The sequence below is a fragment of the Dermacentor andersoni genome, chromosome 7 (assembly GCF_023375885.2).
Source record: "Dermacentor andersoni chromosome 7, qqDerAnde1_hic_scaffold, whole genome shotgun sequence".
Lineage (NCBI taxonomy): Eukaryota > Metazoa > Arthropoda > Arachnida > Ixodida > Ixodidae > Dermacentor > Dermacentor andersoni.
This window is the reverse complement of record NC_092820.1, coordinates 85,004,685-85,023,695: the sequence shown is the minus strand read 5'-3', so window position 1 is coordinate 85,023,695 and position 19,011 is coordinate 85,004,685. Positions and strand designations below refer to the sequence as shown.

At 47.4% G+C, this 19,011-nt stretch overlaps 1 protein-coding gene across 5 annotated transcripts in view; it reads right to left on the bottom strand.

Annotated features, from left to right (window-relative positions):
• The window catches only part of LOC126534790 (uncharacterized), a 123,837-nt gene that overhangs the window by 15,378 nt on the left and 89,448 nt on the right, over window positions 1-19,011 (bottom strand). For all 5 annotated transcript variants that reach the window (XM_072289242.1, XM_072289241.1, XM_072289238.1 and 2 more), the window contains 2 exons: window positions 18,486-18,512; window positions 16,904-16,978 (listed from right to left, as the gene is read on the bottom strand). In XM_072289242.1, the coding sequence (XP_072145343.1) occupies window positions 16,904-16,978; window positions 18,486-18,512 (102 nt within the window). The remainder of the gene's footprint in view (window positions 1-16,903; window positions 16,979-18,485; window positions 18,513-19,011) is intronic.

The window sequence follows — 19,011 nt, the reverse complement described above, 5'->3', positions numbered from 1 at the left end:
GGTGGTGTCAAATGACAATGTGGGGTTGCGACCATACGCCAGATAAAAGGGTGAATATCCTGCGGTGAACCGGTACATGTTATACGCGAATGTCACGTAGCTCAGCGTGGCGTCCCAGTCGCGGTTATTATTGGAGACGTACATCGATAGCATCTTTGTGAGTGTTTGGTTCATTCGTTCCTTAAGACTGTTCGTTTGTGGCTGGTAGGCGGTGGACAGCTTGCGCTCAGTGGCAAAAGAGTGGAGGAGGTCGTCGACAACTCGACACAAGAACGTGCGACCGCGGTCTGTAAGTAACTGTCGAGGTGCACCGTGGTTGGGAATGACGTCGTGGAGGAGTAAATTGGCGACGTCAGTGGCGCAACTAGTCGGCAACGCCTTTGTTATCACGTAGCGTGCTGCGTAATCAGTAGCGACGGCGATTCACTTATTCCCTCTAATTGTCGTCAGTAAAGGGCCAAGCAGGCCAAGGCCTACGCGAAAGAAATGTTCAGAGGGCACTTCAATTGGATGGAGTCGTCCGACAGGTGGCAGGTGAGGTTTCTTTCGGCGCTGACACAATTCGCGAGTTGCGACATGCCGACGCACAGAGCGGTAGAGACCCTCCAGAAGAACCGGCGTCATATGCGGTCGTATGTACGCAACACTCCAAGGTGTCCAGCAGTCGGTGTATCGTGAAGCTTTTCGAGAACGACGAATCGCAGATGATGAGGTAGGACAAGGAGCAACTCAGGGCCGTCAGGGTTGATACTGCGGCCGTAGAAGATGCCGTCGTGCAGTACGAACATGTGGCACGTGCCGTCGATGCTGCCAGATTGCACTTCGACGATGATATGCTGTAAGGATTCGTCGCGTTGTTGTTCAGTGGGCATGTCTGTTGTCTCAGTAAAAGCTATCACGCAGGTCACCTTATCATGGGAAGCAAGATCAGGAGGATTCATGGTGGGATGTTATTGGGTGCAGGATCACCCCAGAAAGAGGAAGAAGCAGCACGCAGAAGCAAGAACACACATCAGACTTGTATTGACGCGCATAGCAAACTGAAAACGGCACACAGACGCGAAAGCCCCCCAAACTACCTCATAGACGACATGCAGCTATAAATTTGTAGCGGTCAATTGTAATCGGCCTACAGCGGGGTCGGACAACAGGGTCGGACAGCAGGGTCGGATTGCCTCGCGGGGCTCAGGTGGCCCTGCGCAACAGTCGATATACTGGAACCTCCGCGTGCCCGGTTTCCCTCCGGCGGGGTTTGCGCTCGGGAGCCCATGGCCGCTGTCACCGAGTCACGTCCCCAGCTGGCGGGGTAGCCCTGTGGCCGCTCACCCAAACGCTCAATCACCCCAGTTCAGGACCGCCAGCCCTCGTGGACCAGCTGCCCAAGGGAAGAGCGGGGCGAGCTAGCCTCTCAGCGGACAATAGTGTTGACTCGGGTGTGGCGTAGAGACGCAGGCGGCATAGTTCCTATAGGCCGGACGCCCAGCGAGGAAGCTCTTTGCCGTCGAACGCCGAACCTCGCCCACTGCTCACGCCACGGGGCCACGGGCGACACTCTCTCGCGCCACGCTCTTTGAGGCGCCACTGTCGACGCTCTAAATCGCTGTTGATGATGTTAGCTCCCTCGCGGGTATTTGCAAACAGTCGCTGTCCTCTTCGCCACCACACGGCGCACTGTCTTCATCTGTTGTTGCTTCGCATTCCCGCGTACCACATCTTATCACAATAGCCCCCTTTTCGAAAAAGTTTTTCACACGTATTCTAACACAAGGACGTGGGATGAAAAACAGAAAAGGGAAAATTGTCACGTATGTTTGTCCGATTGTTTGTATAAGCACAAGACACATTGTTCACAGGGCATTGCGCCCACCTAAAATACGAACGCACAAGTCTGTTCGCTTTCAAATAAGACTAAGCACTTTAGTAGTCGCATTGTCCAATCACATTTTCTTATATGAACATGTGATTACGCGCGACTCAAGTAGTCAGCTACGACATTGTCACAACCTTTTATGTAGTGAACAGTAAAATAATACTCTTGCAAAAGGAGTCTCCAACGCGACACTCTGTTGCTGACGTGCTTGGCGTGCTCCTCCGTGGGCTTGGTTTCGCTGGCCTGGTCCCCGGCGCTCTTTCGACTTCGGCGGGCTTGGTGTCGGCGTTTCTAAAACTTCAGGACCAAACAACCTTGTCGTATTCTTGCACGCACACACAAACACACACTGACGAGGAAGCGGAGCGGCCTGTAGTTTCCCTTTAGGGGTTGTCTTTTGGCACTTGTAATACGACTTCACAAAGCGTTTTACGTCTCTGTGTATATATGGCCAATAATATTCTTGTAGGATACGATCGGTTGTTCTCCTCATACCTTTATATCCTGCCATAATGTTTTCATGTGCCACTTCTTATATACCATGTCTAATTATTTTTGGTATGACCACCTGCTTAAAGGTTCTGCCAGTGGCCCGGTGGTAAAGGTGATACAACAATCCTTTTTCTTTGACGAATTCGTAGCTGTCACCCTTTCCCGAGTTAAACGACTTGCTTACTTTAGAAAAGTATGTTTCAGCGTCTGGTCTTTCCGCTGTTCTTCAATGAGTTGTCCTTTCGTTACGTCACGCAAGACGATTGTCGGAACGCACAAGGGATTATTCTTGCCTTGTTCTTGTTCTTCAGTTTTGGCTTCAGCCACGCTCGATACATCCTGAGGCTTCCCAGGCGCCTTAGTCAGCTTCATTTCTATCGACGACTCCTCGTTGGGAGACGCGGGGTGCTTCCAGTCAGAGTCGGGATCGTATGGTCCTCTGACGCCTGGAAGATTTCCCAGTATTATGTCGTAGAGGGGCTCCTCCGTACATGCTACTGTTAATTTGCCTGTAAAGTACGGCGCTTTCACTTATACGACAGCTTCAGGTAGGTAGCTTGTTGAGCCGTCCAGAAGAAGAACGTCGCTCATTCTTCCCGTCATATACACCTCTGGAACGAGTCCTCGTCTGAAAAATGCGGTATTATAACGGGTGTCTCGTAATACACGAACACTTCTTCCTAGCAGCCGGCCTTCAACCACTGGCATCCCGTCGATTAGGAAAGTTACAGCATTCCCAGGGTTCTGGTCGCCGCTGTCACTTGATCGGTGAGTCTTCCTTCCTGGACGCTTTGATTCTTTCACTGGACGAGTCCGAACTGGTTGATATTCGGTGAGTGCACACGAAGAACTCGGTTTGTTCTCCCCGTACCGAGTTCGGCAATCTTTAGCTGTATGTCCCGTTCTGTCACACAACTCACACTTTAGCATTTGCTTAGGTGGGTTATGGCAGTCAGGAGCCAAATGTCCAACCCGGTGACAGATGTTGCACATGAGTCGCGGTTTCCTGGGAACTTCAATGTTTTTCCCACCGGAATCCTTTGTGTAATCGGGACCTTTTACTAGGTTTGTCCAGTTCTGCGCTTCAAGAAAGCGAGCTGTCAAGCTAGCAAGTTCGTCAAAGGATTCGCACTCTCGCTCCCTCAAGAAAATGACTAGCTTTGGCTCACAACAGCGCAGAAACTGTTCAGGGATTATGTGATCTCGTAGACCTTCATACGTTTTAAGCACGTTAACTATTTCAATCGAATGATCAAAATAGGCTGAAATTCTTGCTGCTAACTGTCTTCCAGTTTCGCCCTCTACTGCTCGTGCTTTCCGAAACTTCTCTTGGTAGCCTTGAGCCGTGAATTGGAACCTCTGCAGTGAAGCTTTCTTTACCTTCGGGTAATCTGATGAATCGGCGGCAGTCATCCGACCCATCACAGTTAAAGCTTCGCCAGTTACACACACGCTCACAGCAAGAGCCCTTTTTTCTTGTGGCCAGTCCTGCCCTGTTGCTACGCGCTCAAATCGCTGTAAACACGCGTGCAAGTGATTGCGGTTCTCATCATGCAAAGGAAGTAACTTCTGTGGATTGAGGGATGATGAGGAAGTTCTGGGCGCAGTCAAAATTTCAGAAGCCATTGCCGGCACATTTCGAGCTCCTTCCTGAAGCTTTAGCTTTAGCTGGAGTATCTCACGCTGCTCTCGTTAGCTAAGCGCGATAATTCAGCAGCTTCCTTGATTGCCTCTCGCTCCGCAGCTCTCTCATCCCTTTGTTTGGCCTGTTCGGCCTCAATCCATCCGCGAAGTTCTGCTCCTGCCAATCCTATTTGGAGTCCTATAGCCGTTATTTTCTCTAAATCCAAATTGCCGTCTACTAATGTGTGTCTGCACTCAAGCGAAACTGCCCTCTTTCACTGTATTTACGAGTGAATCCTGGCAGGCTTGCCAGTTTGTGATGTTATTCGGCGCAGGATCACACCAGAAAGAGGCAGAAGCAGCACGCAGAAGCACGAACACACATCAGACTTGTATTGACGCACATAGCACACAGAAAACGGCACACACACACACGCGACAGTTCCCCAAACTACCTCATAGACGACATGCAGCTATATATTCGTATCGGTCAATTGTAATCGACCTACAGTTCAGGCAGAAGTGCGTGTCGCCGTATCGGAGACCTCGTGGAACCCATGTTGGCCAGCGGGGTCGGACAGCAGTGTCGGACGGCCGGGTCGGACAGCCGGGTCGGACAGCAGGTTCCGAAAAAAGGCGGACAGCAGGGTCGGACCGCCTCGCGGGGCTCAGGTGGCCCTGCGCAACAGTCGATATACGGGGGTCGGACCGCCTCCGCGTGCCCGGGAGCCCACGATCGCAGTCACCGGGTCTCGTCTACAGCTGGCGGGGTAGCCCTGTGGCCGCTCAGCCGAACGCTCGATCACCCCGGTTCAGGACCGCCAGCCCTCGAGGACCAATTGCCGAGCGGAAGAGCGCGGCGAGGTAGCCTCTCCGCGGGCGACAGCGTTAACCCGAGTGTGGAGTACAGACGCGGGCGGCATAGTTCCTATGGGCCGGACGTCCAGCGACGAAGCTCTTTGCCGTCGAACGCCGAACCTCGCGCACTGCTCACACCACGGGGTCACGGGTGAGACTCTCTCGCACCACGCTTTTTAAGGCGCCACTGTCGACGCTCTAAATTGGTGTCGATGATGATGATGGCTCCCTCGCGGATATTTGCAAAAAGTCGCTGTCCTCTTCGCTACCGCACGGCGCACTGTCTTCATCTGTTTATGCTTCGCACTCTCGCGTACCAAATATTATCACACACGAGATGAAGAGAGAGGCAGTCAGCGTCTTTGTGGAGGCGTCAAGACTTGTAATTCACAATAAATGAAAATTTCTGGAGCAGCAAAGCCCAGCGATCAAGCCGTCCTCTCGCGTCCCGGGGGGCAGACAGCTAGCACAGGGCGTTAGGGTATGTGACGACCGAAAACGTGCGACTGTACAAATGTGGCCGCAACTTGGCGACAGCCAAACGAAAGCCAAGCACTCCCACTCGGTGGTGGTGTAAGTTCTGTTGGCAGGTGACAGCAGGCGGCTGGCGCAAGCTATCACCCACTCGGTACCAATCTGCTGTTGGGAGAGAACCGCGTGGAGGCCGTGGCCGCCTGCGGTAGTGTGGACATCGTTCGGCGCAGATGGATATAAGTGGTCAAGTAAAGGAAGGGTGGGCAGAAGCCCGATGAGAGCGGCGAACGCGTGGGCCTGCTCAGGGCCCATAAAAATCGCGTGTTCTTCTTTAGAAGATCTGTCAGAGGCCGAGCATTGTAGGCAAAGCTTTTGACGAAACGGCAAAAGTAAGAAAGCAGGCCGATGAAGCAGCGCACGTCAGAAGCAGAACGTGGCACAGAGAAATTGCGTACGGTGCGAACTTTTTCTGGATCTGGTTGCACACCGGATCCATCAACGAGGTGCTCCAACAAGGTAATCTGACGGCTCCTGAAGTTATATTTTGTGGAGTTCAGTTAGAGGCCGGCAGTTGGGAAGATAGCAAGAATTGCAGCGAGTCGGGTAAGGTGGCTGCCGAACGTAGGAGTAGAAACAATAACGTCGTCAAGGTCACATAGACGGGTGGTCTATTTGGAGCCTCACAGAAGAGAGTCCATCATACGTTCAAATGTCGCCGGAGCATTGCATAGGCCAAAAAGCATCACCTTGAATTGAAGCATCACGTGTGATGAAGGCCATCTTGTCGCGGTGCATTCAATCACCCGAAATATGCCAGTAGCCGGATCGAAGATCAATCAATGAGAAGTATTTCGCTCCATGCAGGCAGCCCAAGGCGTCATCAATTCGTGATAGTGGGTAGATGTCTTTTCGCGTGATCTTGTTTAAGTGGTGATAATCGACGCAAGAACGCCGGGTGCCATCTTTTTTTTCCACGAGGACGACAGGCGAAGCCCAAGGGCTGGCAGATGGTTCAATGACCCCTTTGCGGAGCATTTTATCCACTTCTGATTAGATCACTCTACGTTCAACATGCGATATACGATAGGAACGCTGAAAAATAGGATTCGTGTCTCCAGTGTTTAATGGTGGTGAACAACAGATGTTTGGCCTAAAGGCCTGTCGGCGAAGTCAAAGATGTCACTGTACGATTCGTGCGGGAAACGGATGTCCGTGGCCTGTGCAGAGGTGAGGCCAAGTGGAATCATCTTTACGAAGTTATCTGTTAAAGAACCAGAGCAGTGAGCTGCGATTGGCGCTAAGGAACCACTCTCGGCATTCAGACTCTCAATGTCAAATTCGAAAATTCGAGAGCATGCCGGCCGGAAGCACTTGAGGGCACAGGCTGAAATTCAGGAGCGGAAGAACGAAGCTGTTATTAGTAATCCGTATGCGGAACACCAACGTTCCCATTCAAAATATGTCAACATGGGGCGAAGCACATATTCACCGTCAGGAACCTGTGGCTGTGCGGTCAAGGCGACGTAAGTGACTGCATCTGGTTAAAGACGCTCATCTTGAAGCGAGCACAAGCGTGGCACAGCAGTGCTCGGAGCGTCGGCGAGTTGACGCAGTTCCAACTGAATATCACCGGTTGCGCAGTCGATGAGAGCACAATTATTGAATAAAAAGTCCAATAATGCAAGGATAACATCGTGAACGCACTGTCCATCACAGCAAAAAGAACAGAAGTAAGGCGGCCGGCTATAATTAAATGCGCAGTACACATTCCAAGTACAACCAGCACGCCGTCGTGGGCCACACAATGCCCGTGGGAAGCCCTGGTGAGGACCGTCTTTAAAATCTACGTAGGCTAACACTCGTAACAGTACCGTGGGCTCCAGAGTCGGCGAGTGCTTAGACAGGTATGCCATCTATTTTAACGTCAATTAGATTTCTCCTTGTGGGCACAAACAGAGGATTTGCTGCAGTAGTAGGCAATGCAGCACCACCTCTGAAGGCTGCATTTCTTATTTTTCGAAAGCGTGCGGCCAAAAGCCATGGGGGACGAACGGCGACGTGGCTGCAGCTAATGGGAAGATGGGCGACGTGTTTGTGGTGAACGATACTGGTGTCCGCGCGGCGATGATGAGCGACTGTACCACTTGTACCTGGCAGAGTTGTCAGCGCTGTTAGACTCGGCGGTGGGTGAAACATTGCGGGTATTTCCATGAAAACAATTCAGGTTTGTCAGCGTGCGAAGTGTTGAGGGCCACGAGTTGCGACAGTATCGGGTGACGTGACCAATGCGGTGACAGGTGAAACATAGCGGCTGGTCATCCGCAGTTCGCCATTCAGTCGGGTTGCGATGACGCGGAGAGAAGCGTCGAGGTGGAGCGAAAATAGTAGAAGGGCGTTCGTTGCCTACAGCACAGACGGAATCTAAACTAATGTTTCGAAGTTCCTGGCGAACGATGGCTTGTACCAGGGCCACAGACAAAAGACATCAGGGCTACGCGAACATAAAGCTGCGGGCGCCATCACCTCCAGTTCGCATCGAACGATTCGCACCACGCACTCTGATGACACATGCTGGCGCATGCGGCAGTATTGGGACGTCTGGCGAGTCGTTGCAGGACGCATCGGCTTTCGGCCTGCTCGAACTGTCAGCACCCTTTGATGATAGCATCGATTATAGACCAACTTTTGCATATGAGCAGATTAAAGGCTTCGTTAGCAATTCCCTCGAGCACGTGCCCGACCTTTTCAGCTTCTGTCATATCGTGATTGGCTTTACGACAAAGCACCAGCACGTCCTTGCGTGTACAAGACATAGGACTGCATGGGAGATTAGGCAAGGGAAGCCAGTTCCTGCTTTGTGGCAATTTTACGGCCGGTTGGTTTGCCAAACAACTCTGTTAACTTCTCTTTTGATTGGTTCCAGCTGGTTAGCTCCTCTTTGTGGTTATTGTACCACACCTTCGCCGTGTCTCTTAGATGGAACAATATGTTACCTAGCATAAGCGTAGAGTCCCATCTGTTGACTGCGCTCACGCGTTCGTACATAGTCACCCGCTTTTCAACGTAGGCGCCGCGGCTCCCGCGGAAAGTACCGGGATCGTTGGGTTGCACAACCACAACCGAACGGGACAGCGACTTAGCTGGGGACGGTGACGTTGGAGGTCGCAACGACGCTCATCCCGCGTGCTCACGATTATTCATGATGAGGACAACAAGGCGACGTCCACTGCGGAGCCCCGTTTCCAGCCCTGATACCCCGCAACTCCAACAATATGTTACACGGATGTTGGGACTATAGATAGGCTGTATTTACAATCTACATACAAGCACAGTCAATGTAGTGAAGATGGCTGACCTGCAACAACAGGCAGCAGCCAGCGTCTCGCGATCTTCTTCCTTTCTCGTCTTTTATCCTTCCGTAACAGTATGTACGGAGTTGCGCATCAAGGACACGGACACGAGAAAGTATGATAGAGCACACAAGGCGCTAATCTTGCCAATTCTGTTTCCGTGTCGTGAAGCAGGCAGAAACCCACCAAAATGTGCGAATACATCTTTTCCATGTTCCATGGCCCGACGAACTAGTAACGCTTCTTGTTCACGGGACCACTTTTTCCATGATTCTTGGGACCCACACGCCGAAATGGCACACATTGCCACGATAGTTTGAAGAGCAAGAGCCCTAGTGCTCTGCATAGGAAATGGAATTCTGCCAGGAGAGATCATCGCGCTTTTTTGGTTGTTTGCTGCCTTCTTGAGGACACGGAAACAGAGATTGTAAAGTTTGCGCCTTTTGCGTGCCATCGTCCTTTCTTGTGTCCGTGTCCTTTGTCCGCAACTCTGTACGTACTTTTGTCATGCCATCGTCACCGTGGTGTCATCGTCAAATAATCATCATTATGATGATGATTGGTGTTCCCTCCCTTAAGCAGTCATTTGCGAGTGCACCCATTTTTTAGACATCTGCGATGATTTTAATCTAACCCAGCTGATTCATGAACCCACACGCACTACCAGCACTTCGTCTAATAATTTAGATGTTTTTACAACAGCTCCAGATTTGGCTTCTCCTCCAACATACCTTAAAGGAATAAGTGACCACTCGCTTCTCCACTTAACACTTAAGAAGAAAATTTGCTCGAAGAAAACCGTTAAAACTATATGTGATTACAATGCCGCCGATACCTCATCCATTTTAAATGAACTATAATCATTCATTACTGATTACACAGTCAACTTTTTTGAACGTACCGTTGAAGAGAACTGGTCATTGTACAAGAACAAACTGCTAACACTAATGGATCGCTATGTGCCTAAAAGAAAGATTGTTTCGAGTCCTTCCTCGCTATAGCTTACAGGAATTCTGCGCCGTCTGCGCAACAAAAAGAAACGTATTTTTCGTCGTGCCAAAGCAACTAACCTTGCCGAACGCTGGGCAGCATATCATTGCATTCACGCAGAATATACTATCGCTATTACAAATGCAAAAAAGAGTTTTTTCGATAACACCCTCCCATCACTTTCGCAGTCTAATCCACGTAAATTCTGGAATATTGTTGGTGGCAAAGAAAGCAAAACAATCCAACTAGCCCGTTCTGACAATGTCGCGATCCCTCCGAACCAGTGCTGTTCCGTTTTGAATGATGTATTTGCTTCCGTTTTTCACAAATGTGCTCCTGCCACTCTACCGTCGGTAACTAAATGCTCCTAGTTACCAATGAACTCCATTTATATAGATTGGGTCGGCATACAAAAGTTGATTGAAAACCTGAAAATATCTTCTTCATCAGGTGAAGACTCAATTAACTGTAAAATGCTTAAAATCACTGAACCATATTCTTCCATTATGCTTTCGATGCTCTTTTCCCAGTCTCTAGGTTCCTCAGTTCTTCCAAGCGATTGGAAGGTTGGCAAGGTTGTTCCGGTCCCTAAATCAGGTAACACTCATTCCCCCGATAACTATCGTCCTATATCACTGACAAGTATACCATGCAAAATATTGGAGCACATTATACATTCTCATCTCATTCATTTCCTTGAGTCTAATTTCTTCTTTTCGATTGAACAACATGGTTTGAGGAAAACATTTTCATGTGAAACGCAACTCATATGTTTTACTAATGACCTATTTACCCATACTGATGTGGGCTTCGATGTAGACTGCGTGTTTTTGGACTTTGCAAAAGCTTTTGACACTGTTTCACATGATCTTCTCATTCTTAAACTTAGCATGCTTAACATTGACCCTAATGTACTAAACTGGATTAAAAGATTTCTGTCTAATCGAACTCAGTACGTTTCAGCTAATGAATGTTCATCCTCTCGCACTTCCGTAACATCGGGTGTACCACAGGTATCGGTACAGGGACCCCTGCTTTTCCTGATTCACATAAACGACCTTCCTAAGTTCATTTCCCATTCATCTATTACGCTTTTCGCAGATGACTACGTCATTTATCGCAAAATAACTAACCACACTGATTCTGATAAGCTTCAAGACGATCTTAGAAGCATATCCAACTGGTGCGATAAATGGCTCATGCGACTAAACGTTAATAAATGTAACACAATGCATGTATCAAGCCGCACTAACACTGACAACACGCGTGTTTACTTACTTCACGATACTTCTCTTGAATCCGTCAACTCGTACAAATACCTAGGTGTCCATATTTCACGTAACTTATCATGGCATACACACATCAAATACGTCACTAATAACGCTAACCGGGTTCTTGGATACTTGCGTCGAAATTTCTCTGCTGCGTCTATGCCGATAAAGCTTACCCTCTACAAAACATTAGTGCGACCAAAGCTAGAATATGCATCCACCGTATGGGATCCCTATCAAATCACACTGATAAACACTCTAGAATCCATCCAGAATCGCGCAGCACGTTTCATCTTATCTAACTATTCCCAATACGCCAGCAATACTTCCATGAAAAACACACTTACATTACCGGAGCTTTCATTGCGCCGTAAATGTTTTAGACTGTGTCTTTTCCACAGGCTGTATCACCATAACCCACTATTAAAGGATCATCTTATTACTCGCCCTTCATACATTTCATCCCGTTTCGATCACATGTTTAAAGTTGGTGTTCCTTATTTTAGAACAAAGATGTGTCACGGTTCTTTTATTCCTAAAGCCAGCGCCGACTGGAACAACCTTCCTCCCTCCATCGCTGCCATTTCTGACGTTGGCAATTTCAAGACTGCTGTATTTTCTGCCGTTTTGTAATACCTATTATTGTAAAATGTATGTGCTTTTTTTCTCACTTACCACTCCTTTCTGTAATGCCTTCGGGCCAGGAAAGTATCCGAAATAAATAAATAAATAAATTATGCGTTCGTTGTCATAGTGTGATCGTGTTGCGGTCCGGGTAGTTCCATCACCGTCATTCAAACTTCATGATCCCACACTCGTCAAGCCGTATTCGCCTCGCAGTCGTCATGATACTATTGTTGCCAGGTGGTCGTCACACTGTCGCTTTATCACCGCCATCATTCAGAACCCTCACTGTATTGTCGACATGCCTTCGTCGTGATATTTCATTCATGGTTCCATTGACTTCATTCGTTCTCCTTCATTTAACAAAATCATGTCGTCTTCGTTCCCTCGTGGTTATACGCCATTGTAAGTATTGTCATCGTCTTTCCTTTGTCGTCATGCCGTCGTGGCCGCCGTGGTCATCAGACTACTGTCAGACATTTATTGCCCTATCGCTGGCGTAACACCAACTTGGTCATTCTATCGTTCTCCCTTCGGTTTGTTCATCCGACTTTCGTCATGCCGTCGTTGACTCAACTTTGTCGGCATGGCATCATCGCCATAGGTTTTGGAAGATAGTGGTCGGCATGCCATAGTCGTAATACACTCGTCGCCATCCCACTGTAACCGTACTCTTGTGATGTCATCATCGTCATACCATCGTAGTCGTGGATTCGTTGTCATAGAGTCTAATTGACGACGTAGTTATTCAGTCATCTTCATACTAACTTCATTCTCTCGTTATGCCGTCGTAGTTATACCATTTTCCTTATGCCGTGGTCGTCACGCTGTCGTTTTTCCATCGTCATCACTTAAGAAACATATTCTTATTGACATTTTTCCTTCTGCGTCATTTTAGCTTAATCAAGCTGTCATCATTGAATCCTGAATGTGTCGCCATTTTCATGCCATTTCCGTCATTTCGTCGTAATCATACAGTCGCTGTCATGCATCCCTTGTCATGCTATCTTGGTTGTGCCATCGATGTTATTCCGGTTTGGTCATCTGTGTGTCGTCATACACTTCTCGCCATCCTATTGTCTTCAAGGCATCGTTGTCAGGCTGTCGCTCTAATTTCATCATCATTTTTCAATAGTCATCTCAGTGTCATCATGCCACCGTCGTCATACACCTTTGCCGTTGCATTGATTCCATTACTTCTTCGTCATTGCTCATGGGTGACTTTGTTGAATTAGTGCCATATCGAAGTAAGCCAGTACTTGAGACGGTCAATTTCGCATATAACCGTAGCAAAGGACGTCCCCGAATGGCCACTAAAGAATTTAAATATACTTCCTTTCAGTAATATTGTGTCACTACATTGCTTCAACAATAATGAAATCACCGTCGACAGTTATCTTGACATGGGTACTGCCATAATTTGTGGATGACTAAGTCTGTTGGTCACTTTCACGATTCTCAACATCCCTGAAAATCACCGTCGTGGCACCAGCACTTCTTTACTGTCATTCGCTCGTAAGATTGATAATTATCCATCTCAGTACAACATGATTCCTTCAAGGTGAGATGCGCGAATAGCATCGCATAACTGAAAGCTGGGTAGAGGAAGCTAGTTATTTGGAGGTCCACGTGTCCAAGCAAACTAGGAGGAATAATCAAGTGCACCCAGTGTCGCAACGAGAGTGAAGCAGCCACTATGTTCTAGGAGGCGCATAAGATGCGCCAGCACAGGGAGTCGTCATCTTGTAAGGTCATTAAATAAGCTGTTACGTGATCTGGGACTCACATATGAAGCGCTCCCTTAAACCACCGAGTCTTGCTGCAGTCCTTCATGGCTGTTCCTGGCCGAAGGCACGAATTTGTAGACCAGAAGTATCGCATGTACTGGAGACTGATTATTGTTTTCCCAGACTGAGTGTATCATTAGCTAAGATTGAGAAGAAAGGGGGTTAAGCGAGGGATCCGATGTTTATTAATCATATCATGAGAAGCCAACAAACAAAGACGCCAAGGAAAACATAGGGGAAATTACTCGTACTTTTTATTGAATGAAAGAAATAATAAACTAATCGCAATGAAATTCGATAAAAACAACTTCCGGCAGGTGGGGAATGATCACACGTCTTTGCATTACGCCTGCGATGCTCTAACCAGTTATGCTACCACGCCGTGGTTTGCCCATCCACTTTCTTGGGCATTTAAGGGTAACTACTACTACTAACCATGGGAGTGTTAGCCAGCGCCACCACTCACAAACCTTGGCGGTGGATGAGGAACATCCTTTAGGCCGCAGGCTTCACGAGTACGTGATCGTTCTGGATGAAGGCAACTGGTCAATAAACCCACACATGCTACCTGATGGCACCAATGTTGCGGGATTATAGACCCTCGTTATGCAAGAACGAGAAGAAAGGGGGTAAACCTAGGGGCCACTTTCGAATTTCATTGCCACTATATTTATCATTTCTTTATTCAATATTTAATACAAGTAATGCTTTTGCCGTGCTATCGGATAACTTTGGCAAGTAAATGCCATATCAATATAACAGGAAGCCACTGTATGCGGCATATAGCCGACGCAGCTGAAGTACCTCTATGACCACTACTAATGCTAACTGAAATTTAATTTCAATACCTTATTCATCGACGAGCCTTGCAATTATATTTTTATGCGATAGCGCGCACCCAGCTGGCGACCACAAAAGCCGTCCGCAAAAGCCGTTTCCAGAAATCAATTCTTGGCTAGGTTGGCGAAAGCACGCACCTCTCACATTGCCTCAATCTTTATAGCACAAGATGGCAACACTACTTTGCAGCACCCCTACGTAACAAGAACCCAGACAAAAGAAATGCTTTCGCGTTCTCATCTCATAACCTGATTATGGATCCTGTGCTATGTCTTTTTTTGTCTGCGAAGTATTTAAACCCATAACAAATGTACACACGAACAATCCAGTTTGTCGCCTTCAAGATGCGGCAGATCCATCAGGAGAAAGCAATGGCTAGAATAGTTACATAGCTGCTTTTCATACAACTTGAGTACAAATTGCCCATAATTGGTGCAATATAGCATGAAGAGTACCTTTATTACCAGTTTGCATGCAAAAGAGCAACATTAAACAGATACATGCCATGTGCGAACCCGGAAGGCTAACCATCACACTGCGCTTTAGTTGGCGCCTGTTCTCGGGACGAACATGAACCCGCCAGACGACTGCCGCCTAAATGAGACATCCAACACATAAAAGGACTGACCACGTGGCTGCTAATAACATTGCATCACGCGTTTATGACTATGGTGTCTGCACGCAACGTTGAACTTCTTTGCGTGCTCACAGCACCACAGCAGTTGGCGAGCAGCTACGAAAGGCTGCTCGCCAACATGGCATGCCGGTCCCATCTATAATTTACTCTTAGAATGCGAGTAGATGGGCGCAAAATTCTTGTACTTGTAGGGGATTTCCCACGAGCGAAAATCACCGCGATAGCTAGCATTGGACGTAATTGTGTAATTGGGTCGCTTCAGGCCTACACAAATCTTACTTGTGCATGCCGACTTTCCCCGACAGCTGTCTCCGAACTGTCGATGGACCTGTCATACTTCACCGACACGAACGGTCTGCAGACATCCACCGACAGCCGGGTTGGTAGCGCGTCTGCCGACCATAGTCATGGGCCAACAATTTGGTGATTCTGCTGCACTGCAACAATTCAGCCGTTCACCATATAGAAAACTTGCCAGTGCCTTCGAAGTGACAGTTCGCTACTTCGGATCTAATAAGTCATCGTACTGCACTGCTTCTTCCTACTGCTATCAGCAGATGCCTTTATTAGAGTTAGATTTCAGTCAGGATGCATCGACAGCAAAGTACTAGTGATAACTGAGGGCTTTGTCCTAGATCAGTTCTCGCTTTATTGGCTTAATATGCTTATGAGCGGGTGTATCAGCTATTAGTTGCGTACGACATTCTACAGCGCACTCGGCCATCCCACGAAAAGAAAGCTACACTGTAAAATCTCACAGGCTATACGACAAAGCTGGTCGGTCCAACTCACTACCCGTGGCCGGGTTTCGCAAATGGCTGGCGCGGTTTCTTTTGGCAGCGGCTTCACGCATTTTTTATCGTTTCGTCACTTCCCGGTCCTTGTACGCGCATAGTGCAAAGTGTGATTCATTTGGTATCACTGTGACCAGAACTTGTATTCACTAAACTCGGGCTACGAAAATGCGTGTCTTTCGTTTAAGCCAACCCGTGATGGGTTGACTAAATTTGCCGGTTGTAGGCAGGACTCCACTTAACACAATTGAGAACTGCTAAGATCCACTTAGAAAGCACATTTTCATTCATTTCGACAACAATGCAGTAGATCTACAGCTGAAATGTTCAGACAATTGCGTAATCGTTGCGATATTTTCGCTGTGTGGCGAAGACTCACGAAGACTCGCCGAACGACGGTTGGCAGATTGGTTATGACGATGTTGGCGGAACGAAATTCTATCATACTACGCCGAATCCCAATCATCGGTTGCGTAGACGGCGTTATCAGCCTACTGTGACAGCTTGCTTCTCTGCGACAAAGTACAGGAGTAGAGATTCTTGGGCTACTTGGTTCATTGCAATGAGGTCATAGCGCTGGATTCACATGGACATGTCCTGTACTGCCGTCTTTGTTGTCTATGTGAATCGAGTGCTATGACCTCAATTGTTGCTACAAAGTATGCCGACTATTTCGCTGATAGCCGGTGTCTTGTCGGCCTCTTGTCGGTATGGGTGTAATGTAGGCCCAGTCTGACCGGTGCTTAATGTCTTTTCTGCTTGATCATGAGGAATAATGAACTGTGAGATAGTCAGATTGAGTCTTATGATTATTAAAGGGTTGAAGCGCTTAATGTAATCCTTCGATTGAGTAAATAATGAGGAGCGTAGGACAAAGCCGAGGTTTTGGCACCTCTAGCTGCTCTTTTGCCTTTGCATAAACTGATCTCTGCATTGTCAATGACAATGGCTCGGCCTGATGCAACGCCACGTCAGCCGTGCACGGAGACAAGTCACAGTGGATGGAGATTTCAGTTTTTCTTTAAATCTGTCCTATGGAGTACATTATGTTTCCACCGAATGATGAACATTTGCTTAGAGCGGAATCATATAAAATGAAGTCAGTAGGCAAGGGCGACGAGGAGATGAGTCTTACATGATCGACTCCTTAGTGATACATTGAATCGGGTACAGTAAAATTTGTATAGCTTTGCAAATCCGATTCTATGCTTGAATGCTAATACAGAGGTAAACTACACACAGTAGCGTGCATCGGATATACTAGATCAATTGCATATAACATGTCGCACTCACACAGGGTCCCTGGAGCAGGCAAATAAAGTCGAGGAGATACCAAACTTCGGCCAGAGATTGGGAAAAATGGAAATACTGAAAATAGAGATCGATTCACAGTTATCCAACCAAATTTTGGAGCCATGACAAGTCTACAATATTTGCTACGCCAGTAACAACAATTTATATATATATGTGAACGAATGCATAGGTTTTTTACTGAAGAAAACGAGAATATGCTGCCACCGATTTTGTGCACGCCTTTGACAACTAAGAGGTTACGGTCGCTTTCTCACAACCAACATTAGGTTTTCACAAATCACTAAATCTTACGAAGCATCAGTGCGTTCTGGCTCATGATTTCTTCGGTTGGTTTTATGCGTTGTGTAATCACGCGCGTCAGCTTTCCCTACAGATCTTGCTTCATTCGCGTGATGAACTGAAGAACCATTGTATTGCGCTTTTCGATAGAGAACGAAAGATAATGCAGGTGCTCTAGTGCCTTGTCCTATCATAACTACCTGAATAAAACTTATTCGCTTACAGGTTCTTAGCTGCGAAGATGTTCTATGGAAAGCAAGGTTTGGCATCACAGTTATTGATTGAGCACAATGGTTAAGACTAATCTGCTTAGTTGATAAAGATGCACCGTGACATGGAGGAAGGAAAGCGTAGGAGAGACGCCGGCCTGCACGGATGTGTTGGAGGAAGTTCGGCGGAAGTCACACGCTCCTTTTCGCAAAGGAGCGCGGGACTGGTACCACAAAGATCGACGTTGTCAAAGGAACCCCCCCCCCCCCCCCTGAAGCTCTGGCTGCTGCTCTGGGCCTCTGAAAGGTGAGATAAGATTTTTCAGCGCGCGTCTTTCTCGCAACACGTTCTGTTCGCGAGACAAGCTGACTTTGGAGCGTGGGGTGTAAGCTTCACTGTTTTGTTAGAGTCCATGAGTGTGAGTGTCAGCCAACAATAAAGACGCTCAAGTAATCACGGCACGGGTCTTCGTCGTCTTCTTCAACGTGGCACGGAAAAGCACTGGGGCGCGTCTGCTCTACCAAAAGTGCCACAGAAGTTTCGTAAGCTTTGTTCTGAAGCGCGTCGGCAGTACACACTTCTGGCGGCTCGTAGCAATGCAAGTTCAAAGCTCGCTCCTCTCTGATCCCGTGAGCTGATTGTAGGCACAAATGGTGATGACGCCCCAAAACGGCTGCATTTCTGGCTTTAAAAAAACGTGACGTCAGCGCCTCTCCTATTTTGTTTCTTTCCCTCATGCCCTCAGAAAAGCAAACAAGGTTCCGAGATTTTCGTGCATTACGGTTCCCGAACACCACCAGGCAACGAAATTAGCAATAATACTATGACTGCATTTCCAAAATGAGGAAAGGGGCTGACAGATAATAATCTTTATTTCACTCGCTTCATGAGGGAAATAAAGATTATTATTATTATTATTATTATTATTATTATTAATATTATTATTATTATTATTATTATTATTATTATTATTATTATTATTATTATTATTATTATTATTATTATTAGATGGCATAGCACACTGCGGTATAAAGTTATAAACAGTGATAAGGTTCCTTATTTGTAATCTTACCTGGAAGGCTTGATGGACCTGGTATAGCTGGAAGAGAGGATAGAGAAAAGGCAAATATATCCGTAAAATTTAGTGAACATTGTTTCGTGCATAGGTATTAGGCTGTGATACAGAAAGAGATTTTATTCTACGTGGTCAATCACGTTCAACAAATTGAAGCATGAGAAGTGTGTCATGAGGTATCGACTAGACTTGGTTGTTTTAGCAGTTGAATATCCTTCAAAAGACATAAACCGGCATTTGACTGGACAGAAAATTTGCCGCGCTACAATGGTTTCTTCGGGGGGAATGGTAGTATGGCGGCAGGAAGGACGAATAACCTGGGGAAAGGAGCTCGAGTGGTTTCTAGTAAAATGTGCGACAACAGGTTGACTTTAACGACCAACTATGCTTAAGACGATAGTTGTGCGCGTAGAATTACCGCTGAATATAATGGCCATTACCGCTTATCTGAACCTCGTTCTCTATATCGCGCAAGCATAGAGTTCCGCCTTCGCCGATCGAGATGATGTCCCAAGTCCACAGA